Source organism: Marmota monax, unplaced genomic scaffold (assembly GCF_021218885.2).
Source record: "Marmota monax isolate L192 unplaced genomic scaffold, Marmota_monax_Labrador192_F-V1.1 WCK01_AAM20220418_F8-fsc00038, whole genome shotgun sequence".
In the NCBI taxonomy this organism is placed as follows: domain Eukaryota; kingdom Metazoa; phylum Chordata; class Mammalia; order Rodentia; family Sciuridae; genus Marmota; species Marmota monax.
In genome coordinates this window covers 2,793,820-2,812,253 of record NW_026692498.1, presented here as the reverse complement: position 1 = coordinate 2,812,253, position 18,434 = coordinate 2,793,820, and the positions used below count along the sequence as shown (strand labels likewise).

The 18,434-nt window shown below is 55.5% G+C and overlaps 1 protein-coding gene and 1 non-coding gene across 9 annotated transcripts in view; both read left to right on the top strand.

Annotated features, from left to right (window-relative positions):
* Nucleotides 1-16,984, top strand: part of Nap1l4 (nucleosome assembly protein 1 like 4) — a 32,395-nt gene extending 15,411 nt beyond the window's left edge. For 4 of the 8 annotated variants that reach the window (XM_046444883.1, XM_046444889.2, XM_046444884.2 and 1 more), the window contains exons 7-15: nucleotides 289-414; nucleotides 3,075-3,146; nucleotides 5,546-5,685; nucleotides 6,873-7,018; nucleotides 8,066-8,088; nucleotides 8,458-8,595; nucleotides 10,674-10,703; nucleotides 11,049-11,105; nucleotides 16,048-16,984. In XM_046444883.1, the coding sequence (XP_046300839.1) occupies nucleotides 289-414; nucleotides 3,075-3,146; nucleotides 5,546-5,685; nucleotides 6,873-7,018; nucleotides 8,066-8,088; nucleotides 8,458-8,595; nucleotides 10,674-10,703; nucleotides 11,049-11,105; nucleotides 16,048-16,086 (771 nt within the window). In that variant the 3' untranslated portion in view covers nucleotides 16,087-16,984. Of the gene's footprint in view, nucleotides 1-288; nucleotides 415-3,074; nucleotides 3,147-5,545; nucleotides 5,686-6,872; nucleotides 7,019-8,065; nucleotides 8,089-8,457; nucleotides 8,596-10,673; nucleotides 10,704-11,048; nucleotides 11,106-12,705; nucleotides 12,744-16,047 lie in introns of all 8 variants that reach the window. The other 4 variants (XM_046444886.2, XM_058579379.1, XM_046444887.2 and 1 more) reach the window with 3 other exon arrangements.
* On the top strand, nucleotides 3,662-3,784 carry LOC124093384 (small nucleolar RNA SNORA54). Its single transcript, XR_006851953.1, has one exon. It is a non-coding gene; the product is annotated as a small nucleolar RNA SNORA54 (small nucleolar RNA).
* Nucleotides 16,985-18,434: the final 1,450 nt, after the last annotated feature.

Sequence of the window (18,434 nt, the reverse complement as noted above, 5' to 3'; positions counted from 1 at the left end):
TTACTTCAACTCCCCTGCCTTGCAGCCCATTTTAAGTAGATGTGGGTTCAGTCTGCTGGCATTTGCCACTTCAGGCTTTTTCCCCACTGTGACATTGTGTCATTGGTGCTTCTGGATATAGTGGCTTGAGTGATTTTTTTCCCTCCATGGTGTGGAGACACCAAGTCGGAAGGAAGAAGTTTCAAGTAGAAGTTTGTGCAGTACTAAAATTTCGCTCCTCTAAGCCTTCAGGCCAATTGCTAATTTGTTTTTGTGACAACTATTCTGTTTTGCATCTCTATGGTTTAGGGAGACATGAAAAACAAAGTAGTTATAGCCGAGAAACCAGCAGCAGAAGAGCCAAATCCCAGAGGAATCCCGGAGTTCTGGTTCACCATCTTCAGAAACGTGGACATGCTCAGTGAGCTGGTGCAGGTGAGCCGCTGCTGCCTGGTGGCTGGGAGGTGCTTTCCCTGGGCAGGCGTTTGGGCAGCAGCCTCGTCCCTGCCTCGAAGCTCTGGGGGCAAGGCTGGCAGTGCAGGCGGAGTCTCACCCTGTGTGGGTCGCTCCCCCTCCTGGGGCCACGCGTCGCCCTCAGAGTCTGTTCACAGGTGGGGGCTGCTCATGGGCTATGAGCAGCAGCAGCTGAGGACAGGACCCTAGCGGGTGGGTCAGCCAGCTGGAGGAGGGCTTTGAGTGTCTGCGCGTCTCCTCCTCGGGGTGCTGTTGGAAGGGCCTTGTGCCCCTCGCTGCATGCATGCAAGACAAGCTGCTGGTATGTTCTGACCATTGCCATTGAAAAGTCTCTTTTTAACAAAAAGGAGTAGCCAGCCTTTCTGTGTCCCACTCACCCACCTTCCTGTAACCAGAGAAGTGGTGTGTAACTTTCCTGGAAGTGAGTCACAGAGTTCTGCCCAAGCCTCATTGACTGACCTGCTGCACGGTCACAGAAACTGCATATGGACATCCAGGATGGCACAGCTCGACCCACAGGGCTGGTGCTTCTGCTAGGGCACAGCCACCTTGTGCCCTGCCCAGAGTTTTGTGATACTGAGTGGTGACTTTGAGGGTCCCTTGTTGAGTCTTTACTGCCTGCTTGTGATGGTCCTGCCTGGCTTGCCTTCACTCACGCCATACCTGGGAAAGGGTGGGAAGAGTAGCTGCTTTCTCACTCCAGGCCTGGGAGGCATCTGAAGTAGAAGAGCCTTGGTTTTCCTGGTCCAAGCTTCCTTTTGGTATGAAAAGATGAGATTAACGAAAACTGGACCATACTTTGTAAAGCCTGCTACAGGACAGGGTTTGGAAAGATGCAATCTCTACCAGCTATATTTTTACCTATGTTCGACTCACCTGGCAACTTTTGAAACTACTTAGCGTCATTATTAGTGCCTCTCATGCTGCCCCCAAATCAGTGAGGTGACTTTCTTGGTGCTTTTAATTTGTTCTGGTTGTTTTGTGGTCCTGGGGATGGAACTCAGGGCCTCGAGTTTTGCCACTGAGCCACACCCCAGCCCTGGTGGTATAAGAAGCTAATCTATTCTAAGGATTATAAAAACCCCATTGACGGGCTAGGGCTGGGGCTCGGTGGTAGAGCACTTGCTTATAGCACATGTGAGGCCCTGGGTTCAATTTTCAGCACCACATGCAAATAAGAAAATAAAACCAAAGATCTACCAGCAACTTAAAAAAACTGATAGCAGGGTTAGCGCAGTCCCACCTCCGGAGGCTGAAGCAGGACGATCACGAGTTCCATTCAGACTGAGTGATTGTGCGAAACCCTGTCTCGAAATAAACTAAAAAGGGTTGGGATGGGCTGGGTGGTAAAGCACCCCGGATGTGACCCCCATTACCAAAGGGAAGAGCACCACATCAGGGGAGCAGAAAGAGGAAAGGCGGGTTGTGGATCTGGTCAGGGTGGGGCCTGCGCGCTTGGCCAGGCACAGCGAGGCGAGGCTCTGATGGGTAGTGGGAGATCTGGCCGCCATCCTCTGTGTGTGGCAGCGTCACATGGTGTTAGGGACCTGAGGGCAATTACACTGCTGCGCAGGGATGGAGGCAGTTCTTACTTCCTATGTGGAGAGGGAGGTCACTTGTCCTGTTCCTCTTGGTTCACGTGAAATCTCTGCCTGGTGTCCTTTAATTCTGTGCTGGGGCATCTCCAGGATCAAGTGCTGCCGACGGGCTAGGCCCTGGGCCTCTCGGGGTTCCCTGCTCACAGGTACCTGGTGGCTGAGGGGGAGATCACAGCTGAAGTGTTCGGGTTGAGGACAGTAGTGCTTGTGCCGTGGTGGAGCTGGGGCTGTTCATATGGCAGTTGCACAGCAAGCCCAGTGCTGTCTGCTCTGGCCCTGAGGAACGGGCTTCCTTTCTGAATCGCGTGAGCAGAGTGGGTTTAGACACGTGCTAGGTCTCTTATTACTGTGGCTGGCTTTTGCCGGCATCTTTTCTGTGCTATCACCAGAACGTAAAGTTGGGAAGTCGGCAGTTACCAGATTGACTTCCTAAATGTCAGTGGAACCTCCAGGCTCTGGGCCCACAGGCTTCAGGGTGAAGTGGCTCTGGTGGCGCACACCCCTGGACACGCGCATGAGCATTGCAGCTGGCCACAGCCGTAGTTTGCTTTTTCTCATGGACTCATACAATGATGGGTTAGGTGAGCTCTGAGGTGAGATGACGGTCACTTGTAAAAGTGCACAGTCACATGAGTTGTAAGTTCTTGCAGGTTGGACAGTGGGCACACTTTGTGCTGTGGATTTGGGATCTTTACTGCCACAGATGGGAAAGTGGCCACCAGTGTGGGTTGGTGGCACTGTTCCTCTGTGTGTGGTGGCAGGTGGCACAGGAGAGCAGACAGGTACCAGAGGTAGTTTTACAGCCAGCATTGATGGTCACTGTTTTGCCAGCCAGAGATAGATGGCACATGGTTCTTGGCATATGTTGTTGCCATCACTGTTGGGAAACAGGTGGGGCCACTCCTGGAGGTGGGTCTTGGGGCAGGATCCAGGTGGCCAGCCACCCTCAGGCATGCCCACTGCCCTACCCTGCACACCTTGGTTTAAAAGCCAATTGGAATTTTTTTCCCTATTTTTCCTTAGGAATATGATGAACCAATCTTGAAACACCTGCAGGATATTAAAGTGAAGTTTTCCGACCCTGGCCAGCCTATGGTGAGTACCAGCTGCATTTCAGTTGGCTGTGGGGCCTGAAGTTGGGAGCTGGAGGTCCAGACCCTGTCGCCTGTTGCCAGGCAGCCCTGAGAGGGATGTTCCCCAGGGTCAGGCTTCATAGCCTGTGCCCTTTGTGCCTCACTGAGCACTGGAGTTGGGTGAGTGGCAGCATGGCATGGGCCACATCCTGCCCTGGGCATTGTGACACAGCTCCTCAGAAACCTGTGGTAGAAGGACCCCCTAGAGCACACAGGTTCAAGACCAGCCTGCGCGATATAAGGAGGCCTCATCTCAAAAGGGAAAGGATGGGAGGTGTGTGCACCAACAGGAGCACCTGCACGGAGGTCCCAGGTACTGAGGAGGGGCCCGTCAGGGTTCAGGCTCAAATGTAATGGCAGATGCAACTGAAGAATGCTTTCCTACTCTGGTGTCACAAAACATCTTTCTAGAATGACCGTCCCACAGGAGTGTCAGTGGGAGTGGGCCTGCTCCCGGCCGTCCCCTGGCCCTCCAGGTTGCACTGTTCGTAATCCTTCAGCCTGGCTGTGGCTGGCGGGTTCCATTCCAGTGCCACAGCATCTCCAGCAACACATGACTGACTGACCAGTGGCTTTCAGTTTCAGGTCTTGGAGACAGTGTTTTAGGAGGGGCTGTGGGTTAGGGATCTTCGGAGCCTGGGACCTGGGACCGGCTCTGTGGCCTGCTTGGCCTTCTGTGACTTCTCCCAGTCTGGTGTCCAGGGCGCCTACAATTCTGAGGTTCTGTTTTCTTGCTCTTCTCTCTTGCCCATAGATCTTCCAGATGAAGTTGACATTTTCCCTCTGGGGAAGCCCCTTTTTCTCACTGGTGGCTTGCTTGGTGATTGTCGGGGTCCCTCTTCCTTTCTCAGCATCTTCTTGTCTTCCATCTCACATGGCTCTTAGACTAGAGCCTTGGTGTAGGCTTGTCACCTCCTCTTTCCTCTTGTCTCCCTTGTTATAAAAGCCAGGTGTGCTTCTTAGGGAGAATGTAGAAAGCAGAGTGTCCCCTTCTCAGCAGCTGTCCCCAGCTCTGCGTTTCCCCACCGTCTTTCCTTTAGAAGTCCTGTGCAGATCCAAGAAGGCAAAACCGCCTGACTCCAAGGGGGCCACCTGTGCAGAGGCGCAGGTCACTCCTGGCTGGGGAGCTTGTGTGGCTCTGGCCATCAGCTCTGTGTGACCTTCCCCAGGTGTGCCAGCCCTCCCCAGTCGGCCACGACTCACTGTTGCAGCTCCTTGGTGTGAGGAGGTGGAAGAGTGGCCACCAGCTGACTCTCTTCCTGCTGGGGGAAGTGGTCTGATTTTAGTTACGTTCTTTTGTTGGGGTGAGGCTGGCGGGTGGGGGTGGGTGGCATGCCAGGTTGTGGCAGGTCGGCAGGGCAGTCTGACCTTAGGTCTCTTCTCTCTTGATTAAGCAAGGGCAGCGGGGTCAGAAAAATTAGAAAATAGGAAGAAACGTGATATTGAGAAGTGACAAAAGGAGGTGAGGAGGGGAGGGAACACGGTTCCACCTGTGCAGAAGTGCTGGTGGCTGGGACCAGAAGCAGCAGTGTGCTGGCATCTGAGGCAGCTTCCCTGACCACTGCTGGATGCTTGCTAGTTGCCCTCTCTTACAGTGCTGGGAGTGGCATCCAGGGCGTGCGTGGTGTGTGCTGGACAGCCCCCCAGCCCACTTTGCATTGCCCACCCTCGCTGTGGGGTTTATTTTGAGCTCTTCTGGTCAGGAGGGTGTGTTTCCTCAGGGGCTGCGGTGCCTGCCACGGCTTCCCGTCTTCTCTCCCACTGACTGCTTTGCCAGGACCAGGCTCTGTTCTGATTGCTTTGGTGTCACATGTCGCTGTGTCCAGCCAGATGGTTGCCTCAAGCAAGACAGAATTCCTGGAAATCTTGGATTAGGGTCAGGGAATGGGCTTTTTACTTAACATCTGGGTCCTGCCCCGTGTCCCTCCTGAGCCTGTGCACATCCTAGGAGTAAGCCCAGTGTCCCCGTGTCCCTCCTGAGCCTGTGCACATCCTAGGAGTAAGCCCAGTGTCCCGGAAAGTCCGTCTGCCCTGCGGTGTGTTTTGTACGTTTACCCCCAGAGAAGGGCCTCTCTGTCTTTCAGCTGTGTGGCTTGTGGGTGAGCTCTTCCTTTGGCTGGCTCGGCCTCACCCACACCTGTCTCTGTGCACACCTCTACTTGCTGCTCAGGGTGCCCGTTTCTTCCAGGTCTGCCAGGGCTTCCCGAGTGCCGGGCCTGTTCTGTCCTCCTGCATCTTGGTGCTGTCTCCTGTCAGCAGAGCAGCATGGTTGCTGCCCGCTTTCTCTGCCAGCCCACAGACCAGAGCCCTGTTGCCGGTGGGTAGACTTTACTTGCTGCTGACTCTGAGTTTCTGCTTCAGTCTTTTGTGTTAGAGTTCCACTTCGAGCCCAATGACTACTTCACCAACCCAGTCCTGACGAAAACGTACAAGATGAAGTCAGAGCCCGACAAGGCCGACCCCTTCTCCTTTGAAGGTCCTGAAATAGTGGACTGCGATGGGTAAGAAGAGGCATTCCTGACTTTCCTTGAAACAAAAGCAGAAGGTAGTTTGGAATGTTATGGCAAAAAGATAGTAGGAATGATGTGCAAAGTCTCGTACTTGCTTAAACGCACAGGGTTGCGAGTGCGTGCAGATGCAGAGCGGGGTGCCGTGGGAAACGGGTCTCAAGGTTTTGTGCCATCTGAACGCAGAGGGTTGGGTTTCCTAGACACCAACACTTGAACTTGTTTGGGAGGGGCAGGTACAGGGGTTGACCCCAGGGCGCTCTACCACTGAGCTACACCCCAGCCTTTTCTGTATCTTATTTTGAAACAGAGTCTCACTAGGTTACCGAGGCCCCAACCTTGCAGTCCTCCTGCATCAGCCTCCCTAGCAGCTACAATTTAGAAATGTGTGCTTCAGTTTAGCTAGGCGTGGTGGGTGGTTCATTCTTCAGAACCACCAAAAAACAAAACAAAAAAACTGCATGTGAGTATTTTGTCGAATGAATAAGTCAGTGTGGATCAGTATTGCTCTAGTGGTTTCTTTTGAAATTGGCAGCGTATCTGCTGTTTGCTTGGGTGATTTTTATCTCTGTAGACCACCAACGACAGAATCTGACTTAGGAAATTGTTCTATTTTGAATTAACATGCTTATGCATTAGAAGCAAATATTTATTGTTGAAAATCTCTCTGTGTAAGTAGTTTGGGACTCTTTATTAAAATACCGCTAGGCTTGAAGGACTGAGTGGTGAGGAAAGATGGTCACAAGGCAAGGCCCTCATGCGGAAGGGCCTGGCCTTCCCAGGTGTGCTCTTGCATAGATGACACTCAGCTGCTACTAGGGCCATGTGTGTCCAAGGTGACAGAGAGGCAAAGGTGGGCACATCCCAGGCCCTGCGTTCCTCGCTGGTTGTCAGCTGTCACAGTGGTCCCCTGTTGGTTGACTTGGGACTTTGAGTGCAGGTATATGAGCGTGACTCCACATGTTCTCTGGGCTCGGGTAGCAGATGGCAGGCAGGGTCCTGCTGTCGTGCAGACCTGAAGAGGCCTCGACACAGAAAACACACTTTCACGCTCCGTGTGGGACACCTGGGGGATGGGTGCCCTCCTGCTTTCTGAAGTCGAAGCAGCAGGCAGGCTTCCAGCCCTGGAGCCCATGTCGGCTCTCCTGAGTGTCACCACTCAATGGCCATCTCCCCTGCAGGTGCACCATTGACTGGAAGAAAGGAAGAAACGTCACTGTCAAGACCATCAAGAAGAAGCAGAAACACAAGGGGCGGGGTACTGTCAGGACCATCACTAAGCAAGTCCCCAACGAGTCATTTTTCAACTTCTTCAATCCTCTGAAAGGTCTGTTGGCAGGGCTGCTGGCTGTGTCCTGCACATGAAGTTGTGTGGCTGTGTGACGCGGAGTATTCCCAGCTGTCTCAGCAGGGAATGGCGGCCGCACCCCGAGTTGCGCTTGGTGCCCAGGCGAGCATTCCAGGCAGGGTCTGGGGCGGTGGAGTAGGAGTGTCATCCGCAGGGGAAGAGCAGGCCTTTTCTTACATCTGCCTAGCTAGTCCCACCCAGGAACCTATAGCTGCACTTCAGGGAAGCCAAAGGGGCACCTGCTCCGCTGCTGCTCCTCTGCTGCTTCCTGGGCACCCCTGGGGAGCCAGACATCGCTCTGCAGGACCCCTCTTGACCTCTCATCATCAGGCTCCTTTCCTTAGCACACTCTTCCCTCCTGCCTCCACATCGGACACAAGCTGGCGCTGGTTCCTCATTGGCACATAGCGTGTCATGCACATGGTGTGAGGGTTGGTTCTGCATCAGCACCAACTTCGCTCTTTTGTGGGTTTTTTTTTTTTTTTCTTAGTACTAGAGATTCCACCTCCGGCACTTGACTACTGAGCTAGGGATTCTACCCTGGGTACTTGACCACTGAGCTATATCTCCCATTCTTTTTTTACTTAGAGACAGGGTTTCAGTAAGTTGCCTAGGCTAACCTGGAACTCACCGTCCTCCTGATGTGGCCTCCCAAGTTGCTGGGACAGCAGCATGGCCGTTGTACCTAGCTAGCTGCACATAGAGTTCTGCAGGGCACGAGTTAAATCCCTTTGTGGCATAAATGCACCAAGTGGCCTGTCTGAACCCTCATAGGCTTTCCTCCTGGTGACCCTTTAGACTCTGCCCTGCTTTTCTGAACCTTGGCCTTTTCTGCCGAAGTTTGGGCAGCAGCCCATGACTGGGCAGAGCAGACGGGACTAGGGCAGCGTCAGAAGTGGGTGAGATGGCCAAGGCTCCCTCGGCTGCCAAGTGTCTGTCCTGTGCCGGTCGATGGAGCTTTCTCCTCTGGGTTTAAGACTTGGTTGTCAGTGTGACTCAGACTTGTTTTGCCTTTTCTTTTTCCAGCCTCGGGTGATGGAGAATCACTGGTAAGATGTGTGTTGTCAGAAGTCTTTATTTCTAATCCATTCCCGCTCCCGTAGGCCCTGGGGTTCATGTGAAGTTCTCGCACCTGGGGGTGGCTCTCCACCTTGGCTTCAGAATAGACATTGTCCTTCTGTCCTGCCCATTCCCCCTGGGGCTCTGATACCCTCTACTCTGAAACCTTTGGGCAGGAAAAAAGCTTAGGCCCACTTTGGAAATGCCTAAGCTCATTTTGAGTGGCTTTTTTTGTGTGTGTGGTAGCCATTACCCAGAAGTGCAGAAATTTGGTGTTTGAAGTCCAATAAACCAGAAGGGAGGGGGATGGAGTGTTTATCCCACTGAAATGAGTTAACATGTTGGCTTTTCCCTCTCAGGATGAAGATTCCGAGTTCACGTTAGCCTCGGATTTTGAGATTGGACACTTCTTCCGTGAGCGGATTGTGCCTCGGGCTGTGCTTTACTTCACTGGGGAGGCCATCGAGGATGACGACAATGTGTGTGGCTGGGGACAGGTGGGGGTGGGCTGTCTTGGGTACCTAGTCTCTGGGGATATGCATGCAGGGAAGGCCTTCGAGCCTCAGATTTGCATGGCACCTGGACAGCGGCATAGGCCCCACTGGTCTCCTGTGTCTGGGAAACAGGAGAAGGGGGCTCCTAGAAGGAGCTGCAAGGAAAGCAGGTTTCTGAGGCTGTTGACCCCATCACCTGGTTAGCCTGCTTGCTGACTCTCCCCACCGTGCCCTGTGGAAGGCCGCCTCAGGGAGGTCTGGCCTCCCTGAGCAGTTATTGGCAGTGGACTCACTCTAGCTGGGGCAGGACAGTCAAACAGAGACCTCTGCTCCCACAGGCAGGCCCTGCGCTTTGCTAGAAGCCATCAGTGGTGGCCGAGGCCCGGGTTGCTCCTAGTGGTCTCAGTTGCTGGATGTGATTGGCTGTGCAGCCTCTGCTGTCTGCCTGCGGAGCTCAGGCAGGATCCAGGGGCCTGGCCCACTTCCCACCTCCCTGTGTACTGAGGGTCCTCTGGCAGTGGCAAGAGGACAGGCCAGTCTTGTGTGTTGGGAGGGCGGTCTTAGACTCATGTTTGACTTGTAAAATACAGCTGCCCGGCCAAGGATGAAGGTGGTCAGTGTGAGGACACATGGACATTCAGCTCAGTGTTGGGTTCCTAAGGCCCAAAGCAGCTGCAGAAATGTAGGTCTTAGCTCCTGGTGGTCACTTGGAGGTCTTGACTAGCACTTTCCAGTAGCGTTTTCCTTTAACATGGAAATGTGCCTGCTCTGTCCAGTGTGGCTGGACTGCCCACAGGGGCCATTGTTTTGACGCCTTGAAAATGACTCTTGTGACCAAGGCAGTAGTGTTTAGTTAGTGTAAGGGTAAGGGTGAGTGGACATCGGAAAGCTCACTGCCAGTCATGTCTTCGGCTCTTAATCGTGAACCCATGGATGTGAAAGGCCCTGTGGGCGGTGTTTGCTTCTGCTGAGCTTAGGAGGACCAGCTCCTGCCAGCTCCTTAGATGAGTCCTTTTCCTTCCCTTAGTCATGGTGTGCCTGTACCTTAGTGTCCTCCACTGTAAAAGGAGCTGATGGCAATGACGCCCCTTGTGCCAGGCATTTGGGCTTTAGCAGGTGCTGGTGTAAGAAGTGCCTTGTGGATGTTCAGTGCGGGAGGAAGGGCAGTGGTATGCTTGGTTGGATAGGCCTCAGGCCCACACCGGAGCCTCCGCTAGGTAGGTTCCCTAAGCCTGAGAGGCTGGTGCTTGGATCTTGGGGACTTGGTGCATGAAGTTCTTCATGTGTGGCTTTCTAAAGTGTAAGGTGCAAGTCACCCCGCTGCCACTCAGGAAAGAGGAGGAAACACGTCTCTGTAGCCAGTTTCCTCGGTTGCTGTGCAGTGCCCGAGGGATGTCTGTGCCCGGGAAGTCTGGCACATGCCAGGTGCCGTGGCTCTGCAGCCCGCAGCCATGGGGTTGCATTCACCTTTGCCTCTGTCTCGTGTGGAGCTTGAAACTGAGTCTGACCAGCCTTGCGTTGGGTGGAGGATGCGTCGACCCGGACAGCTGGCTGTAAGCGGAGGTCCTGTAGGGTGAAACACCAGGGCTTATTGCACTGCTTTTGGATAAAGGCCACTTTGCCCCTTGCGTGAGGTATGAAATGACAGCAGAGTGCCTGCATGTGATAGAATTACGCTAGCAGTCATTTAACTCATCACGCTGCAGACACCTGTTCCTGGCAGCCCTGCTTCAGCATGAAGACCACAGTGGGCCCTGGGTCCAGCAGGCCCTTGCTGGCAGCTCCCTGGGCAGCCCTCCCCATCCTTACCTCTGGTCTTTGAGTGAATTTAGGTTTCCCACATCCTAGGAAAATGCAGAGCTCATGAGCACCTGGCCCCCTCCAAGCAGGCAGTGCGCGTCCCAGAACCCAGGCAGCCGCACACCTGCCTCCGAGTCGCTGGGGGGCCAGCACCGCACAGCAGCTGGGCGTCTGCTCTCCAAGCCAGACTGGTGGGGGCGCTTGGTGGGGGCTGGCGTCTAGGGCAGCATGACCGTGGTTTTCCACACCTGAAAAGGCTTTTTCATTTTCTCCCCCTCCAGTTTGAAGAAGGCGAGGAAGGAGAGGAGGAGGTAAGGAACCCAGGCAGGAAATGTCATCCTTCCCTCACAGTGTGAGTCGCAGGCCACATGGTGCCCTCTCCCCATGGGGTACCTTTGACCAGCAGTTGGCTTGTAAGATGTGCCTTAGAGAAGTTCCTGAATGGGTGTCACCTCCCTGTAAAGAAGCGTGTGCCTTGCTGGGTTATCTGAGGGGGAGACGCCCCAAACGGCTTGCCTCCAGGGGAGGAGAGCAGCCCTGGTGGGCAGTGGCACCCACACCCTCCTTCTGAAACAGAGGGTTGCTTCTGCATAGTGGACTCCGGGAAGTCCAGCCTGCAGTTGACTCTCCTGGCTGACTCACTCCTTTTCACACAGGAATTGGAAGGTGACGAGGAGGGAGAAGACGAGGATGATGCCGAAGTTACCCCCAAGGTCAGTCATCCTGAGGCTCCTGACCCGCAGTGCTGCAGTGCTGGACTTGGACCGATGCTCCCCACTTTGGGGCGGTGGCGGTGCATGTAGTTGTGTGTGTGTGATTTTCTACTGAGAACACTTAAAATGTGTCAGGAAAACACTTGGATGAGGAGCTATCTGGACCCTTGGTGACAGGTTTAGTACAGGTGTTCAGGAGAGAGCCTCAGGCCTTCCCACAGCCGCGTCTCACCTGCAGACTCCATCAGCTGCGCACCTTTAACTCCAGATCTCACCTCTCGGGGATGATTAAACTAACCACTTGGCCCGCTTGGGTGTGGTGGGAGAGATGTGAGGAGGCGGCTCTGAGGGCTGCTGTGGCTCAGAGGCAGAACAGTGGACGCGAGGACATCACCTAGCTGTCCTTGGGCTGAGGATGTTGAGAAGACAGCGCAGGTGTCTAGACGTGTCTCAGGTAGCCTTAATAAGTGACAGAGTTCACTGAGGAGATTTAAAAGGAAGGCGAGAGAGCGGCCCCCGGTTTGCCTGGACCTGGTCCTCCTGGGGCCTTGGGCACACACCACCATCCAGAGCTGCACTGGTGCAGGGCTGAGCTGTGGGCACCTCTGAGCACAGGGTGGGCGGTGGGCTGTGCCAGCACCTGGTGTTTCCGTGGCCTGTCTCTGACCAGCTGTCCTTCCCTGTCTGTGCTGTTCGCCTGGGTGGGGTGTGCACTCGAAGCTGAGGGTGCGGGGCCGACATTGAGAGGAGCACGTTCGCACAGTGGATCCCTCAGGAGGGTGGAGAAGGGCTTCTCAGAAACAGGCTTCACAAATACCACTCGGCGAGCTTGGGGGACGCCCCTCCTGTAAAGGTTGCCCTGTGGGCCTCAGGCTCTGCGCTACAGTGTGCTTGGCCGTGGGTGATGGGCTCCCAGCCGCAGTCCACTTGCGGGAGCCAGGACGTGTGGCTGCCCTGTGGGCGTGTGGCGGGCCTGAGGCAGGTGTGTGATTGGCTGGGTGAGCACGTGGTCTGATGTGGGTGGAGGGCAGGACTGGAGACACCTGCCAGTCCCTGTCCTCGGTTCCGTGGCCTGTGTGGTGCTTGTGTCACTGTTCTGCAGGCTCTGTTCCTTCGTTTCTTCTCCCGTGTCATGACCTCCCTTCTGTCTCTTCCCATGCCTGTTTCTGAAGGAGCATCTACCAGGTGGCTCCAGGTGGTCAGCATGGAGCGAGTCCCATGCTGACCCCTGCAGCCTGGTTTCGCTGCCCGGGTTGGGGCGTGGCTGGGGCACTGATGGCTGATGAGCTCTCCACCACATTCCTGAGTTGTCCGCTGTCCTTGGCTCACAGTGCCCTGTCTCTGTCCCCTCACGTGCACCTGTCCAGGGTGTCTGCAAGGCCAGGATGGGGGGTGTGGCTGGTGTCGGGGTGACCAGGCTCTGGAACCGGGCACTGCGCTGGCCTGCTGGAGGGACAGCTCTGCTGCGTTGAGTTGCCCACGTCTAGCACTCTGCGGCCCTTCTGTGTTAGGAGAATCGTGGCTGTCTCTTCCTGTATAATTTTGTGCATTTCGTTTTCTTTCATGCTGACGGTTCCTTTCAATTTTTTTCCCCATTTAGGTGTAATTTTTGTCTGTTAATCATTCATACGTTCCTAGGTAAGGTGGAATCCATTCGTACCTAACTTCCAAACTGCTGGTCTATACTTTGCCGTGTGATGCTTGGACCTGGGGGACACAGAAAGTCGCCCTCCCGGCATATGTGGTGTGCTGCAGGGTGCACGGGCTTCCCATGGGGAGTGCTTTGTGCAGGGCCCGTGGCTGGTCTTGGAAAACCAACAGGCAGAAGCTAGATCTGGCATCTTCCTGAGCCCTGGGTGGCACTGCTGGTGAAGGAGTAGCCCTGAGGCCTAGGGGCACTGCTAGTGATGGTGGTGCTGCTATTCAGGAGGGACCACAACAGGCAGCCCCAGGGGTCAGCATTTTGCAGAATCAGAATGGCCCTGACACACTTGTTGTCCCCAGCCGTACCGCTGTGGAGACGGGTCAAATGCTGGCAGTAGAACACAACCAGTCATAGGTGGAAGTGAGCCATTGGGAGCTGCCTCCACCCATGTTCAACCTGGCAGCTCCCTTGGTCACCGGGGTGGTGGCAGTGGGGTTGGCAGAGATCCTTGCCATGCACCAGACCCTCCCCCGAGGAAGAGGAAAGGCGGGAGCAAGAAGTCACAGCAGAGCCCCTGCCCATTGGCATAGGCAGACTTTGGTTTACCAGGGGAGCCTTGGACCTGGTGCCCTGTGAAGTCTTGCCATAGCATTTTGACCCCAGCAGCTAACCTGAGCCAGGCCAAGTGCATGTCGTCCGTCAGTGTTGAGCATGTTCTCCCCAGGGGCCTGTGGCCCCTGTCCTTGGTGCAGCTGGTGTAGCCAGCTGTGTTAGTGGCCTGGCTTTACCCTCCCTTGGCCTGACGGGTATCCCAGAAGCCCAGCTGCAGGAGTCCCATGGTGGGCAGGGTCTGGTCAGGTGGCTGCCTTTGAGAACATCCGCTGCCTTCTGAGCAGTCGTGTTGGCATTGAGTGAGCAAGCTCTGATCAGAGGTAGTGACATGCGGGTGCTGGGTGTGGCCCAGGTGTGGAGCACTTGGTCTATGGCCCAGTATGCGCAAGGCCCCAGGTTTGATCCCCAGTACCAAAAATACAAAAAAATAAATTGACGTGCAGGACACTCAGTTAAGGTGCACCTTAGTCTCTGCCAGTGTGTGATGTACACATGGCGAATGTCCGTTAATGAAACCCATTCCCAGAGTTCTTCCTGCCCACCTGCAGGAGCTGGGTGCTGCATTGCTCCGTAGCCCAGCAGGGTTCGGTCGCAACTGTCCTCATGCCCAGAGGGGAGGCAGCTCCTCAGACCTGGGGGCCCAGCACCAGCGAGGCCCACTGGTTGTCCTCCCTCAGAACTGTCATCTGCAATCAAGTCAGTGGGGTTTTTGTGTTTTCTTTGTTTTGAGTAAGTGGAACCCAGGTCCTCTCGCACACCAAGCATGTACATTGTAGCCCTGAGCCACATCCCCAGCCATTTTATTTTGAGATAGGGTCTCCCTAAATTACCCAGGCTGACCTCAACCTTGGAATCCTCCCGCCTCAGTCTTGGTTTTATTTAAGACCAGTAGATGCCATTCTGGTTGAAAATTAACATGGATTCACTGGTGTACCATAGGCTAAATGACACAGTACTCTGTGTTATGTGACACTGGGTTTAATTCACGCGTACATAGGTATGTGGAGACTCCATCTGCTCAGAACCCTAGTTCTCCCTGCAGAACCTCTTGAATGGCTTTCTTTTATTTGCAGTGCCTGGGGTAGAACCCAGAGCCTTCTGCATGCTGGGCAGGAGCTGTACCCCCACCTGCACCCCAGAGCCTGGTTTCTGTTTCCTAGCCCAGTCCCAATGTGGCAGCACACACGGATGTCCTGCTCTGGCTGCACCTACACAGGTCACCCCCACTTCCCCACAGTCTTCTGTGTTGGGCCACCGCTGGGTTCAGCCTGGACAGACTGACAGCACTCAATTACGTCTTTTTGGCCTAGGTGTGAGGCTGGACTTGGGTTCCTTGGGCAGCCTGCTGGGCAGGTGAGGCTTAGGAAGGGTAATCTGCCTCCTAGAGCAGCTTGTCATTGTGCCAGGCAGAGAAGTGGAGGGTGGGTTGCAATTTAGACCAGGGACTGAGGTTTTTCCTTGATGCTTTTATGCATCTGTAATATGTACTTTCTATCCTTTAAGTGACTTCTCAAAGCATGAACTGTAACCCAAGCTTCAGTGGATAGGCTTACCTTCGATGTTTTTTAGCAATTGGGTTTGGTCTGGGTGGTACTGGAGATTGAGCCAGGGGGCACTTTACCACTAAGCTGTATCCCAACCCTTTTATTTTCTGTTTTGAAACAGAGTCTCCATACGTTGCACACACTGGCCTTTCACCTTACCATCCTCTTACCTCTGCTCAAGTGGCTGGGGTTACTGGGATTACAGGCATGACCACTAGCCCTCACCACACATTCCTTTGAACCACATGGCACAGGCCTTTCCTAGACATTGAGGCTTATCAAGTTATAGTCAGAGTAAATTTTTTAAAATCTTGGCTGCCAGGAATTGTGTTACAGATTGATAAATATCCCAGCTCAGAAGTAGTTAGTGTGAGATCATCATCATTTCTTAGGTTGTACTCAGCTCTACGCTGTGTTCCTGGGGTTCTGGGTGGGCTTGGGAGGTGTGTGATCTGGGAGTGAGTCAACCTGCCCCTCAGGCGAGGATGCGTTTCCTGGTGACTGTACAGGAGGGCAGAATTTCCCACTGCTGAGACTGGGCGTGGGCGAGCTCACCCACAGGTTGTGAGCCCCTCATCACCTGTGGGTGCACCCTAGGCTGCTGCTGGGGCGCGAGTTGCTTGGACGCTATTCCCAGCTAGTGAGAAAAGCAGCCCCTCTACGCAGGACGCTTTCCCGCTGAGGTTCATGGCCAGGACTGCACCTCAGCCGTGAGGACTGTTGGATGGGCAGTAGGGCGGGCCCCCTGTCTTACATGGAGCCCTATGCAGATAATTAACCTGTGGCCTTGGGAGACCCTCTAGTCTAATCCAGCGGGAGTCTCCAAGACAAAGTAGCTGGGCTCCGTGGCCACACCAGTCACGTCAGCAGCTGGGAGGCTGAGGCAGGAGGGTGGAAGTCCCACACCAGCCTGGGAGACTTGGGTCCTGTCTCAGAAACCCAGAGGGCCGGGTGGGGGGTAGCTCAGTGGTAGATTGCCCCTGGGTTTAGTCCCGAGTGTCCCGGCATCCCGAGGTCCCTGTGCAGCAGCCCTCTTGTCAGGTGGGGAGCTCCCGGGTCTTGGTCGCGTGTGGGTTGGAGGTGCTTGGTGAGCGAGCCACGTGGCTTTGGCCTCTCCAAGTCCTCTCTCCTCTCCTTGCAGAAAGAGCCCAGCCAGCCAGCAGAGTGCAAGCAGCAGTGAGAGACCGCGGCACGGGTGGCGCCCATGGCCGCTGTCAGGACGGGCCTGGTCCTGCTGCAGCAGGTGGACAGTGCTCACGACATCTAACGCGCTTTCAAGTGCATGACCTTGACTTTTCCTTTCCCTCCTTGTTTTGCTTAACTTGTACGGTGGCGACAGCGCACTCCAGGACCCCGGGGGCTATAGACCCTGTGGGTGGAGCCGGGCGAGGGCCTGCCTGCCTCCCAGGCCCCCTGATCTGAGGAGCCCACCCCGTTGCCGCCACAAGCCTGCTCAGAGCCGCTGCAGCCCTGGCGCCGGCCGTCCCAGTTCTTAGAGTGTTCTCTTGCGTTGTAGTCTCTAGGGGTCGGGTGGGTTGTGCACACCTCTGAGGCAGGAGCTTAGGGGCCCATCCTCATATTTATTTATTCATTGATGCTTGGAGGACTTTGAACTCACTGTTACTTATCCTTACCATAGTGAGACCCGGCTGGTGGCTGGGCCAGAGGGTGTGCTGGTGGGAGCACTGCTTCCTGCTGCTCTGCTGAGGGCAGGAGCTGCTCCTGTGACCCACAGGCCTACCTGGTGCCGCTGTTGGGACGGCGGCAGCCAGAGGGCCAGGGTCCTCGTCCCCTCTGGAGGGGAGAGGGCAACAGTGGAGGTCACGTGTTGTTTTCTGAGTAACCCCACCTCTCACCCCACCACTCATCCTGTCTTAAAGCCCTGGGTCTGGTTGACCAGTCAGCAGCTGGTGTGAGGTTTCCAAGTATGTGGTGGTGCTGGTCTCTGGCAGCCGGGGACAGCCGTGACCAGGCGTGTAGAGTGCGCAGCCTTACCTGATAACACATTTGTACCTGAATACGGTGTTTTCAATTTGTACAGAATAGTTAGAATATTCTATTAAAGTTGTGAAACACGAGGCGATGCTGTGTGGAGTCTTCCCTTGCTGCCCCTGCGGCGACCCACCTGTGTGGTGGGCCAGCAGGCCTGTCGTCTCCTGCGCCTGCCCCCAAGGCCCATCTCGCTGTGTGCAGTCCTGGGGCCTGGCAGGCTTTTTGCTGCTGTGGGAAAGGCTTTACCTCGAGGTGTGCCTTGTGGGTCCAGGAGCCTCCCCTTGAAGCCCGTGTTGGATGCTTTCTCTAGGTCTCTTCAGATGTCTCCCTAATGAGAGGGGAAGCGTTCGGCCCAGCAGGTGGGAATCCGGGCCCCAACCCAGATGAGGCCACGGTAGCTGGTTGCTGCCTCCTGCAGCTGGCCCCTGGCTTGCCTTCAGCATGCCCTGGCGTGGGAGAGCCAGGGTGCCCACTGCACCCCTTTCTCATCCCCCTCCTGTGAAGTACTCGAGGCAGCTTGGCCTTACCTGGCCGCCTGTGGGACAGGGGCAGTGTCCCAGAAGGCAGACCTACACGCTGACCCTTCTACTCTATGGCTGGAGTGCCCTTGGGAAGGTCCTCAGGGTGTTGCCCGTACTCCCTGGTGGCCCAGAGAGGTCGGGTCTCCAGAGCCTGCTTGTGAGTATGTGGCTCACAAGTCATTTCAAGAACAGAAGTCACTGCGCAGGGTGCTGCGCCTGGGTGACTTTCATAGGAATGGTTGCAGCGCTAGGGAGGAAGCCTCAGTGGCCCGGCTGGCCACAGCTGTGCTGAGGGCTACTCTGCAAGCCTGGCCCCTCCAGCTCCTGGACATTGTCATCCACTGGCCACACTCAACTCTCAGGGGACACTCAGCCTCACGGTGGGGGCAGGGGGAGTTGGGGAGAGGCTGCCTCGGGCTGGTGGTAAGTAGCAGGGTGTCGGGCACTGGTGGAGCCGCATGTCCATGAGGGTCTGCACATGAGGACGGGCCACCTGGTGGGGGTCAGGCAGATTGAAGCAGACCGGGGCCTCCTGCGTGGCATGCCCTAGCAGCAGGCCAGCTGGGTTCCGTGATATCCTGGTGTCCCGGGTGCTGCTGTAGAGCCCTCTCTGAAATGCATCAGGAGGATGGGACGGGAGGGAACTGGGGAGAGGGCAGGCAGCGAGGGAACTCCTTCTGGGGTGGCCCTTGCTGCTGTCCCTGCTGTGAACTGCTTGCCTGTGGCTACCAGTCAAGAAGCCCTATGTGATGGCCTAGAGGTGTGTGCGTTTATTTTCCCTAATCAACGCTGACCCCTGACCTCCCCTGCAGCTCCTGGCATCCCCTGCAGGGCCCCCAGCCCACCTGGGTGTGCTGTGCAAGCTGGGTTCCTGCATTGTGGTTGGCTGGCTGTCCACCACGGGATCAGGGGCCTGGGATCACTGTGCCCAAGTGTTTCCAAGAGCAGTTCCCTCACGTGGGAGGCCCCTCTGGAGACCCCACGACGCCATGTGGTCTAAACTTGGGACCCGGTT